The 12,486-nt window shown below is 40.1% G+C and overlaps 2 protein-coding genes across 2 annotated transcripts in view; both read left to right on the top strand.

Moving 5' to 3' along the window:
• C7H2orf80 (chromosome 7 C2orf80 homolog) overlaps positions 1-876 on the top strand; it is a 36,340-nt gene extending 35,464 nt beyond the window's left edge. The window contains exon 9 of the mRNA XM_053597664.1: positions 465-876. Within this exon, the coding sequence (XP_053453639.1) occupies positions 465-473 (9 nt within the window). The 3' untranslated portion in view covers positions 474-876. The remainder of the gene's footprint in view (positions 1-464) is intronic.
• A 2,027-nt stretch (positions 877-2,903) lies between these two features.
• Positions 2,904-4,966, top strand: LOC128589769 (gamma-crystallin A-like). Its single transcript, XM_053596473.1, has 3 exons — positions 2,904-2,912; positions 2,972-3,256; positions 4,694-4,966. Exons 1-3 carry the CDS (start codon positions 2,904-2,906, stop codon positions 4,964-4,966), a joined length of 567 nt encoding a protein of 188 aa, XP_053452448.1.
• Positions 4,967-12,486: the final 7,520 nt, after the last annotated feature.

Genomic DNA, 12,486 nt, shown 5'->3' with positions numbered 1-12,486 from the left:
GGAATATCCGTTGAATAGTTGTGGTCCATGTCCAGTCTATGAAAAATTGGTCAACATAAGGAGGTAGTCAATGTAGGCAGGTGGTCAACTATAGAGGTTCTACTGTATGTAATTTTTTTCTGAGCCACTGGAAGTTATATACTCTATCACTTTACCCCTATATACTTCAGTAGGTATTTCTTTTTAAATTTTTATTTTTAATTATTGTGGATTCAGTGTGTATTTCTTAAAAATAAATTTGTTCTCCTAAATAACCACATACACTTATCAACTTCAGATAACTCAATTTCCGAGTCTATGAAAAGAATTCCATGGAAATTCTTTTGTACCTGCATTTATCTAATCCATCTTTGTCAGTAAATCTTTGTCTAATATTTAACCTTCACTTCCTATAGATAGAAAACTAATCCCGTGTCCATGTTTAATTGATGTGCTTGATACCAAAACCATCTTTTATTTTGTAGGTCACTTAGAAACTTGGAAGTGTACCACGAAACTTCGTAATAGAGTCTCTGGGAGCAGACAGGAAACACCATCTTAAAACTGCAGCTCCTGCCAGCACACTATTTCTTCACTCCTAGCTTTTGATGCAAACTGCATTGAAGTGTTATTTTTGATGTTGGCTTTCTTCTCTTAGAAGCATATTGCACAGCTACATTTTGGTTGAAAAACAAAAAAGATTATATACTACTATTTTATTGTGACTGGAAGATCGTTGGGAGAATTCAGAGTGTACAGTCTTTCTATGTCAAAACAGGCCAGTTTATATAGTGACAAAGAAGGAGGCAGTTTTCTGAAGATTCATTCTGAAATAAAATGAATCTGTCACTGATTGCCTTTACAATGTGCTCATATAAAAAATGTAACTGATTTTAATAAAGCATTGAAAGAAAAATGGGTGGTGGCTTTCTTTCAGTAGAATATAATGACCACAAGGAAGAGAAAAATGTTCTAACCTTTCAGTAGCCTGTCAATGTACATAATAACAATTTGATCAGATGACTGTCAGTACGGATTATACCCTTCTTAAGGGTTTGGCGTGCCATCTGTTTGCAGAACATTTTTTATCAGCATGTACAAGACTACAGTGGAAAATGTGGACATCTGCTGAAAACAGCAGGGTATTCCCATTATGGAGTGTGGCTGGGGAGCCCAGTGCTACATTTTCCACATTGGATTTGACTATGGTTGAAACTAAGATTTACCACCAGGTTTGCATCAGTAGGAGGGAGGCAGCGAAGAGGATCAGTGGCCTGTGGTCCCTGCGTGCACTGCCAGGTGTCTGGTTTCCTGGGACTGTGCCCCGTTTTCTTCTCGCTAGCTCTGCTGGTTATAAGGAACATTTTCTTCTTCATGGTTATTTCTGTCTCTCCTTTTATTATCCACACATTCGCCGTACATGTTGTACAAAGATATTCACAACTGACACTGTGAACATATTACCAGGCTGTGATCAGATGCCCTTTCACAGTCCCTTCACAGGTGCAAAGAACTTGCTCTCCTCTTCCTACATACTGGGGGAATGACAAAGGCTGATCTGAGGTTTGGAGTCATCCTCTGCTTCTGCACATTTGAGCCGACCTTCTGTTTTTGTTTTTTTTTTTGAGACAGATCCTCAAGCTGTTGCCCTGGGCATCACAGCTCACAGCAACCTCCAACTCCTGGGCTCAAGGGATTCTCCTGCCTCCACCTCCCAAGTAGCTGGGACTACAGGTGCCCGCCACAACACCGGGCTATTTTTTGGTTGTAGTTGTCATTGTTGTTTGGCGGGCCTGGGCTGGATTCGAACCCTCCAGCTCAGGTGTATGTGGCTGGCGCCTTAGCAGCTTGAGCCACAGGCGCCAAGTCTTGAGCTGACCTTATGAATTAATAGATATTGATCAATAGGTTGGCAGCAATGGAGAAAGGTCTTCAGGCAGTCACCTGGGTTCAGGGCAACAGTGGCACTCTTAGGAGGGAATGCACAGTCAAATCATGCTCAGTTTAAAAACATAATGCACCAATAGAACAGCAATAGAGGAGGTCAGAAAGTGAAAGGATCTGGTGTATTTTCCTGCTTTTTTGAACCTCTCACAGACTATTGGGAAGTCTATTTTTAGCTCAAGACAGGTTTAATCTCAAGACAAAAATACTTATTTTCAAAATTTTCTGCTTTTCCCCAGCAACTCAAAATCATATGTATAAAAATTGATTTTATTATCTTTTCATCTCATAATATGAAATGTATATCTATAATAAAATATTAAGGAAATAGAAAGTATCAAGAAGAGATAAAAACAGAAAACTAAGATCTATCTTGCCCTTCATTGATAACCGTGTGATTGACATGTTGGTGCATACTCAGTTCTGATCTTTTTCTTCCTACATAAACATAGGCAATTTTTTAAATCAAAGCCCTATCACATCGATGAAGTAATTTAAGAAATGTCATTGTCTTTCAGTCAGAGGACTTTTTCTTTGGGACTTTTCTCATTGCCTCTTCACACTTCAAGTCCTTCCAGAATTCTGGAACTCACATGCTTCTTGTAAGTTACCTTAGATGGAGCCACCAACCTCCATCTCAGCAGTTTCCAAGGGCAAACACTGCAGAATGCTGGGCAGGGAATGTATTTCTAGAGAGCTGCGTAGGATGAGAAGTGGGCCCTTTGTCTCCAAAGTCATAATGGCTCTGCTGACTTTAATACCTTTCACTGGAGCTAATGAGGACAACTCGAAAATGCCAGAGAGAGCCCCCTGCCCCATGATCCCAGATAAAAAAAAAAGAGAATACAAAAATCCCCTTTCGCACTACCCGTGGGTCCCTTTTGTGTTGTTCTTGCCAACACAGCAGCCACCCTGCTATATATACTAGCTGCCGCTTTGTGCCTGTCGTTTTGGACGCTGACCATCCGCGGTCAACAGCCATGAGGAAGGTGAGCCGGTCGAGGTGCCGAACCACATCTATCAGGTGTCTCCGAGTACTGGGACGTAGCTTCCAGCTGACTGTCTGCTGTCACCTTGTTTTCCACTGCAGATCACCTTCTACGAGGACCGGGGCTTCCAGGGCCGCCATCACGAATGCACCAGCGACTGTCCCAACCTACAGCCCTACTTGAGCGGCTGCAACTCGGTGCGCGTGGACAGCGGCTGCTGGATGCTCTACGAGCGCCCCAACTACCAGGGCCACCAGTACTTCGTGCGGCGTGGCGAGTACCCCGACTACCAGCAGTGGATGGGCCTCAGCGACTCGGTCCGCTCCTGCCGCACGATTCCTCACGTGAGTCGTCTTCAACCTGCCTGAAGGGAAAGCGTCAGCGATCAGTGGCCATCAACTCCTGTTTCCAAAAGTCAGTTTGTTCTAACTCAGTGTTTGCATTAAAGATACCAAGTCTGACTCCTAAGCCTTAAAAAAAGAAATGTGACAGTCAAACATTAAAAAAAGAAATGTGATAGTCATCTCTTTTCTTACTTAGGAATATCAATATTGTTTTAGGGCACAAGAAATCACAGCATAGTCTTTAAACTTGGTAGCATCTAGGTGATCCCTAATTTCTAAGTAAAAATCACATTGTTCAGTAAAAAAAAAAAAAAGTCTGTCTAGATAAGACTGTGGAAAACAATATAGGTTAATGTATCCTGACTGTATTGGTAACTTTTTTTACTACATTCTATAGCATATTAATCCAGAACCTAGAGTAGTGGGTGGCACCTGTGGCTCAGGGAGTAGGGCACTGGCCCCATATACTGAGGGTGGCTGTTTGGAATCTGCCCCAGCCAAACTGCAACCAAAAAATAGCTGGGCCTTGTGGCAGGCGCCTGTATTCCCAGCTACTCAGGAGGCTGAAGCAAGAGAATCACCTAAGTCTAGGAGTTGGAGGTTGCTGTGAGCTGAGATGCCACAGAACTCTACCAAGGGCAACAAAGTGAGACTCTGTCTCTGAAAAAAAAAACAAACACACACACACAGGCAGTGTTGTATGTTCAGCTTGGATGGCTCTGCACTTTCTGGGAGTCATTATCAACTAGTTTCTTCCCAAAACAGAGATAATTGATTAGGATTCCATAGAATATGATCTAACCAAAGTACTGCTGAATGTTTTTTAATTAATTAATTTCAATTAATTATGTGCAATATGTTTATGCTTTCTGATGACACCAGATTATGTGATTGTGGCAAGATTCTTGAATTGAAATCAAGGTTAGGCTAGAAAAATTTTCAGATGCACAAAGAGATTTAAATAAAATAGACATTTCTTTGGGGCAAGACATTCAAATTGGTACAAACGACTTGACAAAATGTCGTTGAAAAGACATGTGGGCTCAGTGTAAATATAAATCATTGTATAGTATGAATACAAAAAGTAACTTGAAAATACATTTCATAAGAGTTAGATGGATTCACAATGGAAACGGGAGTTGAAATCCTCTGCAGATTCACTAATACAGTTGAGATGGTACAAAGGATGACATTTATTCCCTTCCTTCACTGTTTGTTTCTTCCATGAGATCTCTACTTCACTGATCAGCTCAGCTTTATTTTAATACTCTTCCTAATTTGATAGAACACCATAAAAAGTGGGATTAGAGAAAAAACATAGTTTACAGGATAGTTTGGAAACCACGTTTTTTCAAGATGCGGGCTGATTGTGTCACTTTTGTTGACAGCAAGGATGCACATAGTTTATTTCTCTTCTTTCGTTTATTGTCATAACAGACCAGCTCTCACAGGTTAAGGCTGTACGAGAGAGAAAACTACCGAGGCCTAGTGTCTGAGCTCACTGATGACTGTTCCTCTATCCATGATCGCTTCCGTGTCCATGAGATCTACTCCCTCCAAGTGCTGGAAGGCTGCTGGGTCCTCTATGAGCTGCCCAATTACCGTGGACGGCAGTACCTGCTGAGGCCCGGGGACTACAGGCGGCACCATGACTGGGGAGCCATGGATGCCAAAGTTGGCTCCTTGAGGAGGGTCATTGATTCATACTAGGCTGTGCTTTTCTTTTTATGATCCCCATAGAAACACAATAAACACACAAATTGCGTTCCTGGCACCAAGTGTCTCTTGCTTATCTTTAAATAATAACTGAATTCTAATAAAAGGTCATCCCCAGGCCTGATCCTGAAAGATATTTTAAAAGTCCACTTATTTTCTGTTGGTCAGGCAACGGTATTTATGAAATGTCCATTCTTGTCATGGGAAGGAGAAAGAAGCAGCTGTTTCTGCCTTCCATGACCTACAGTCTGAAGGACAGAGAAAAGATGAACATAACAAAAAAACAATCAGAACCCACAAAAAGTAGAAAATAAGCACCTGTTATGGCTCATGGCTGGGACACCAAGGACAAGGGCTCGCTAGAGGGGGTGGGATAGGTGAGGTCTCAGACAAGATTAGTCAAGAAAAGATACGTGGACCTGGTACAAAGGCTCACCCTTGTAATCCTAGCACTCTGGGAGGCTGAGGTAGGAGGCTCCCCTGCGCTCAGGAGTTCAAGACCCAGCCAGAGCAAGAGCAAGACACCCCTCTCTACTAGAAATAGAAAAATTAGCTGGGTATGAGGTTGCTGTGAGCTGGACTAATGCCATGACACTCTAGACTGGGTGACAGAGTGAGACTCTGACTCAAAAAAGTAAATAAATAAATAATAAAAGATTATGAAGAGAGGAGTTTTATTTTTTATTTATTTATTTTTTGCAGTTTTTAGCCGGGGCCAGACTTGAACCCGCCACCCCCGGTATATGGGGTGGGTACCCTACTCCTTGAGCCACAGGCGCCACCCAAAAGAGGAGTTTTAAAGAGAATTTCCAAAGTAGAGAGGGTCAAGCCTGCTTGGTTATGTCAGATATTAAGAAAAGTGTTGAACTCTTTATGGGGGCAAGACATGATTGCAAGAGGGACTTTACCTAACAATTGCAACCAGTGTAACCTGGATTATTGTACCCTCAATGAATCCCCAACAATAAAAAAAAAAAAAGAAAGAAAAGTGTTGAACTAACAGTTAAGGAGTCTAACTCCCTTTCCTGTCTTGCTATTTATAAGTAGAGCAAGCAACTTAGCCCCTCTTTCCATTAGCCCTTAAAGTTTTCCACCAGAAAGCCCTTCCACTCCAGGAAAATATGGATGGTTTGTTAGCCTACTTACCAGCTGTTCTCTTTGAGCAAGTCACTTCTTTGTGCCTTAATTGCTTCATTGAAATCTAAAAGTAAAGATATATATCCTCCTAACTAAATCCCAGAATAATCATGATAAAGAGATGGGCAAATATTGTAAGTACATTTTGTTACCTTTAAATTATTATATAAACATAAATGTAAGAACTTAATAAGTCCTCATTTTCTTCTCAAATTCAACATCACAATATGGTCTTTATTGTGGTTTCCAATATGAATTTTTATTAAGACTCAATGATGCAAAGTAAGGTATTAATATTTGCTATCCTGTATATCTCTGTAATTTTTCCCACTATCATAGAGCTGATCTCCCAGAATATTAGTTTCTTTTATAAATTTAAATAAACAAAAATAATACTTTGTCTCAGTCGACTTTTTTATAAAAAAATTGATGATTCCAAAATCCATATGGAGCTGCAAGGGACTCCCAAATAGCCAAAACAATCTTGAAAAAGAATAAAAAAATAGGAATATTCATACTTCCCTATATCAAAACTTATCACAAAATAGTGGTAATCAAGAGAGTAAGGTACTATAATAAGGAAAGACATATAGATGAATGGAATAGGACTGAAAGTCCAGATGTAAACCCATAGTCTACATTCAACTAATTTCTGGCAAAGGTGCTATGACCACTCATAGGAATAAATAGTCTTTTCAATAAATGGTAGGAGTAGCTGGGCATGTTAGCTTATACCTGTAATCCTAGCACTCTGGGAGGCTGAGACAGGTGGATTGCTTGAGCTCAGGAGTTCAAGACCAGCCTGAGCAAAAGCAAGACCCTATGTCTACTACAAATAGAAAAACCAGCCAGGAGTTGTGGTGCATGTCTATAGTCCTAGCTACTTGGGAGGCTGAGGCAGGAGGATCACATGATCCCAAGAGTTTGAGGTTGCTATAAGCTACAATGACACACAGATACTCTACACAGGGTGACAGAGTGAGACTCTGTCTCAGAAAAAAAATGATGCTAGGACCATTTGCAGGATGTCTTCATGCAATAAATAAATAAATAAAATAAAGCTGGATCCCTATCTCATCCATGTATAAAAATTAGCTCAAAATGGAATAACACCTAAATATAAGAACTCAATCTATAAAACCCCTAGAAAGATACATACACATCTTTGTGAGCTTTTATGAGGCAGTAATTTCTTAAATATGATACAAAAAGCACAATCAACAAAAGAAAATAATAGCCAAATTCATCAAAATTTAAAACTTTTATGTATCAAAGGACACTACAAAGAAAATAAGAAGACAGCACATAGAATGGGAGAAAATATTTATAAATCATATATATGATAAAGTTCTGGTATTCAGAATATATAAAGGACCTTTACAACTCAACAACAAAAACACAAATAACCTTATTTTAAAATGAGCAAAGAACTTGAATATACATTTTTCCAAAAACAAATATACAAATGATCAAAAGTCAGATGAAAAGATGCTTACCGTCATTAGTTACTAGAGAAATTCAAATCAAAACCACAGTGGGATAGTACTTAATATCCAGTAGGATGGCTATATTCTTTAAAAACCCCAAACAGAAAATAACAAATGTTGGTGAGGATGTGAAGAAATTGGAACCTTCATAAATTGCTGGTGGGAATGTAAAATGTTGCAGCTTCAGTGGAAAACAGTTTGGCAGTTCTTAAAAAAGTTAACCATAGAGTTACCTAATGACTCAGGGATTCCTTTCCTGGGTATATATCAAAGGAATTGAAAATAGGTTTCAAACAAAAACTTATACACAAATATACATAACAGCACTACTCACAACAGCCAGAAGGTAGAAACAATCTAAATATCCAAATGTCAATACATTATCAGATAAACGATATAGATAAACAAAATATAATATATCCATGTAACGGGATATCCTTTGGCCATAGAAGGAATGATGCTTTGGTCCATGCTACTACATAAATGAACCTTGATAACCTTATGCTAAATGAAAAAAGCCAGTCATGTAAGACTATACGTGATGTGATTTTATTCATTTCTAGAAGAGGGAAGTCTATAGAGACAGTAAGTAGCTTAGGGGTTGCTCAAGGCTGGAGGGACAGGCAGATAAGAGAGTAGATAGCTAAAGAATCAGGGGTTTCCCACTGTGGTGATGAACATGTTCTAAAATTAACTGTGGTGATGGTTGCACATATCTGTGAATATATTAAAGCCATTGATATACATTTTATTTTATTTTTTTAATTTATTTATATTTATTGTTAAATCATAGCTGTGTACATTAGTGCAATCAAGGGGTACAATGTGTGGGTTTCATATACAATCTGAAATATTCTCATCAAACTGTTCAACGTAGACTTCATGGCCTTTTCTTAGTTACTGTATGTAGGCATTTGTATTCTGCATTTAGTAAGCTTCGCCTGTACCCATTCTAAGATGCACCGTAGGTGTGGCCCCACCCATCACCCTCCCTCCACCAAAACCTCCCTTATATACATTTTAAATAGATGGTGGTATGAGAATTATATCTCAGTAAAGCTATTTTTTAAATGCATCAACCGTATTCTAAATAATAAATTCTTTTTTTTTTTTTTTTTTTTGCAGTTTTTGGCCAGGGCTGGGTTTGAACCCACCACCTCTGGCATACGGGGCTGGCACCCTACTCCGTTGAGCCACAGGCTCCACCCTTTAATAAATTCTTTTTTAAACAAGTTCTCTTCCTACTGAAGGAGCACACGAGATAAATTATAAATAGGAAGAATTTATTATCAAAAAGTTGTAACTCATCAATACTCAATATACAAGACTGGTTTTGCTGCAGGCTTAGCTCATGACTTTGAGCAAGTCTCCTTTTCCTGGTTCTCTGGTAACCAGTTATATGTCTTCCAAATGAAATCTGATAGGTGACTAACAAAATTTAAGCTCTATTTGTCTACATAAGAAAGACAGTGCTTAAGTGCAAAGCTCAGCAGTAAGGAAGAAATACAGTTTGGAGAAGGAAGAGACGAGTGAGGGCTGGTGCTGGGAGCAGACTTCCCAGAAAGAGCCTGGAAGACTCAGGGGGTTTGGGCAAGCATTAGGGGAAGGGAAGGCATTCTAAATTTAGGAAATGCCTCCCTCCCATAGGCACAGATTATCACAGACACCTTGAGTTTAGAAAGCAAAATGAGAAAAAAAAAAATCTCCCTACTTAGCCCTTCTTGGCTGCCAAAATTTAAAACAAATGTACTCCCAGTTTTCAGGGTGAATTTTGTCCTCTGTCACTAATTCTCTTAACCACAAGAGTTCAAGAAAACAGTGATGATGAGGATATTTTTTCTGACTTGTTCTTTAGATAATATATCAGCTTTTCTTTCTCAACTGCTTCAAAGACCTCCAAAACACTTTTGTGGAAAGGATACACAGCCATAATATAATAGAGAACAAAATCTAAAACATACAAAGAAATTGGATTAATGATATGGAAAAGCAGTGAGAAATTCCACTGTTAGCCACATCAGGCAATAATCTCCTAACAGAACTGATGCAAACACACACACACACACACACACACACACACCCCTACACACACACCCAAGCCTCTATCACAGCTGATGAACAGCCCTGGATTCTGCATCCACAATCCACTGGCCACAGGGAGGTGGGTTTAGAAGAGCTCATGATGGCATGTTCTCAGGAACATTTCTCTATTGGCATGTTGCATTGCAGATTTCCTCCTTTAAGGGCAGCAGCAACCACTCCAACCTTCAGTCCTGCTCCAGCCACAGCAATTTGGTGAGTACAGGTAGATGTTAAGAGCTGGATGTTCCATTCTGGGGCAGGTGCATCGACCACCAGCTTGGGAGGACCTCAGCTCTGACTGCACAGTCTTCACCTAGGTCAATCCTCCCCTTAGTCGTCATTTGACTGTGATACCAAAATCACCAAACAGAAGATCTTTGCAAAATTGAACCAAAGTGTTCCAATATATGAAAGTATCCTGTGATCATATTTAGTCTCTGTACCAGTGTTTTTCAACCTTTTTTATCCCACAGCACACTTGAACCTACAGTTAAACTTCCAAGGCACATTTAAATTATGTTGATCAAAAAAAAAAAAAGAAAAGAAAAGAATAAACTTACTGTGGTCGCGACAACTTACTGAGCTTTGAACTTCTTTTGAAAATAATTTAATTACTGATCTTTAAAAATATTTGTGGCACATGTAAGATCCTCTCACAGAACATTGGTTAAAATCACTGCTCTGTACTGTAAGCAAAAGTATAGACACTGTCACATCAGAGCCCAGAAAAACTTATTGATTGATCTATCAAATGTTAATATTGTTGTATAATCTTTGCATTTATTAAAATATTTTCAAAGACGCTCTCCTATGACCAAAACTTCAGATAGGCTCCTCTGAGTCCTTTGCTTGACTATGTCAAATCTTGGGCTTCCCTTTCCAGTGAAATCCAGTTTGAGCAAGAATGCTCCTAAGTCAGTTTAGTGAGTATCACTCACCCGCAGTATCTGACCATACTGGAGTGCCTTCAACAATAAACCTATCCAGTCACTTTTGCCAGAAAATACTTATCCTTCATGCCTCCTCTCATTAATTTTTCATCCACTGACCCCACTCTGCTCTGTGGTTATTAATCCCCACTTTTCTTTGCTGGAGTCAAGAGTTGAGTCCCATATCTTTTCACTGCAAGACCCCCTTGCTGTGGTCCCTACACAGCACCCTTTGAACAAAGTCTGTGTTGCCATCTCTAACAAATGGTATTCTTTTCTTTTTTTTTTTTTAGAGTTGGGGTCTTACTGTGCTGCCCAGGCTGGAGTTCAGTGGCTAGTCACAGGCATGATCCCATTGCTGATCAGCACGGAAGTTTTGGCCTGCTCTGTTTCCTACCTGGGTTCACCCCTCCTTCGATTACCTGCTTGCTCCCCTACTCCCCACTCCTGGGAGGTCATCAGATTGATACCAGAATTAGTGCAGACACCCAGTCAGCTTAGCATACTATAGCCCAGAACTCTTGGATTCCAGCCATCTCCTGCCTCATTCTCCCAAGTAGTTGGGACTACAGGTACCTGCCACTGTGCCCAGCATAATTTTTTCTTCAGAAATATATATGATAGGATTGTTTAATCATTAGTATTACTTTACAACTTACCATGTACTTTAAAATCCATTATCTCATTTATGTTCATTGTCATTCCAATTTAATACATGGGGAGACTGAGACTTAGGGAAGTTACGTGACTTTCCACAAGCACTAACAGAAACTGCAGAGGCACATGTGGTGTATATAGCCGTTGCTCCCCTGAATGTGTTCTCCACAAACAGTGCCTCGTCAACAATTTCACAGGAGTTGTTAGTACTGTGATGAAAACACTCCAGAGAAAGCAGTGTAAATGCCGGGCCAGGGGATAGGAGGGGTGGATTGAAAGGGCAATGTCGTTTGCAAGTGCTGATTCCTCCACCAAGCAAGAGTGCAGGTCCTGATCATCACTCCCTCCGCCCCACCCTTAGCTCAGATGCTGGATGTTCCAACATTACAAGCTGAATATACAACTGAGAGCTCTTGAGTACAAGCCTCTCATTCGAGGCCCAGACATCCCCGTGACTTTGAAACCAGAAGATGAGACAAGCGAGCTCTCTTGCTAACCTCTTCAACATTCTATTTTTAAGTATTTTATTTGATTCCCCAATATATATAATATAATTGTTTGCCTCAGGGCTCCTTAGGGCTGCCACCAGTTGTGCAAGAGGTTGGAATAAATTCTTTATTGCTGCATGGCATAGCTAAGGAATGGGCCAGAGCCAGCCTATAACCACCCTGCACTCTGTCATCCCACGGAGAGCCATGCCAGGGTCTATGCATCTGCTGGATACAGTGTGGGTTCTGTTTTAATAGAGGGACCCTTACCCTCTCCTTTATTGGGTAGCATGAGTCAGTGAGGGGACACACAAGATGCTTAGATTGGGGGGATCAGCTATTTATAGGAGTTATCTGGGAACACCAGCTGCCATAAACCTGGAAACTTTTGGAGCAGCTGGGATCCTTGGAGTTCATAGGGTATTATGTTACCTGCTATTGCCAGGAGAGGAAGCCACCAGTCTCATGGGAAGTGGAGAGAAAGTAGTTATTTCATTGCATAAACTATGGTGAAAACCCAATGTAATTACATGCCATTCTTCTTCAATTGTAATGGGCATTAATGTGCCAAGTCAGAGGCAGGCTCTCTGATTTGTAATCTAATCTCTGGGCAAATTTTATCTTCAGTTAGGTTTTTATAAATTATAAAAGATCTTGTAAGGCTATCATAACTAGAGCATGTACTAATTTGTCCTTTCTTCTCTTTTATTTTTCATCACAGCTCCCACAGGATA

Source organism: Nycticebus coucang, chromosome 7 (genome assembly GCF_027406575.1).
Source record: "Nycticebus coucang isolate mNycCou1 chromosome 7, mNycCou1.pri, whole genome shotgun sequence".
In the NCBI taxonomy this organism is placed as follows: domain Eukaryota; kingdom Metazoa; phylum Chordata; class Mammalia; order Primates; family Lorisidae; genus Nycticebus; species Nycticebus coucang.
This window is presented reverse-complemented; position numbering and strand designations above follow the sequence as displayed.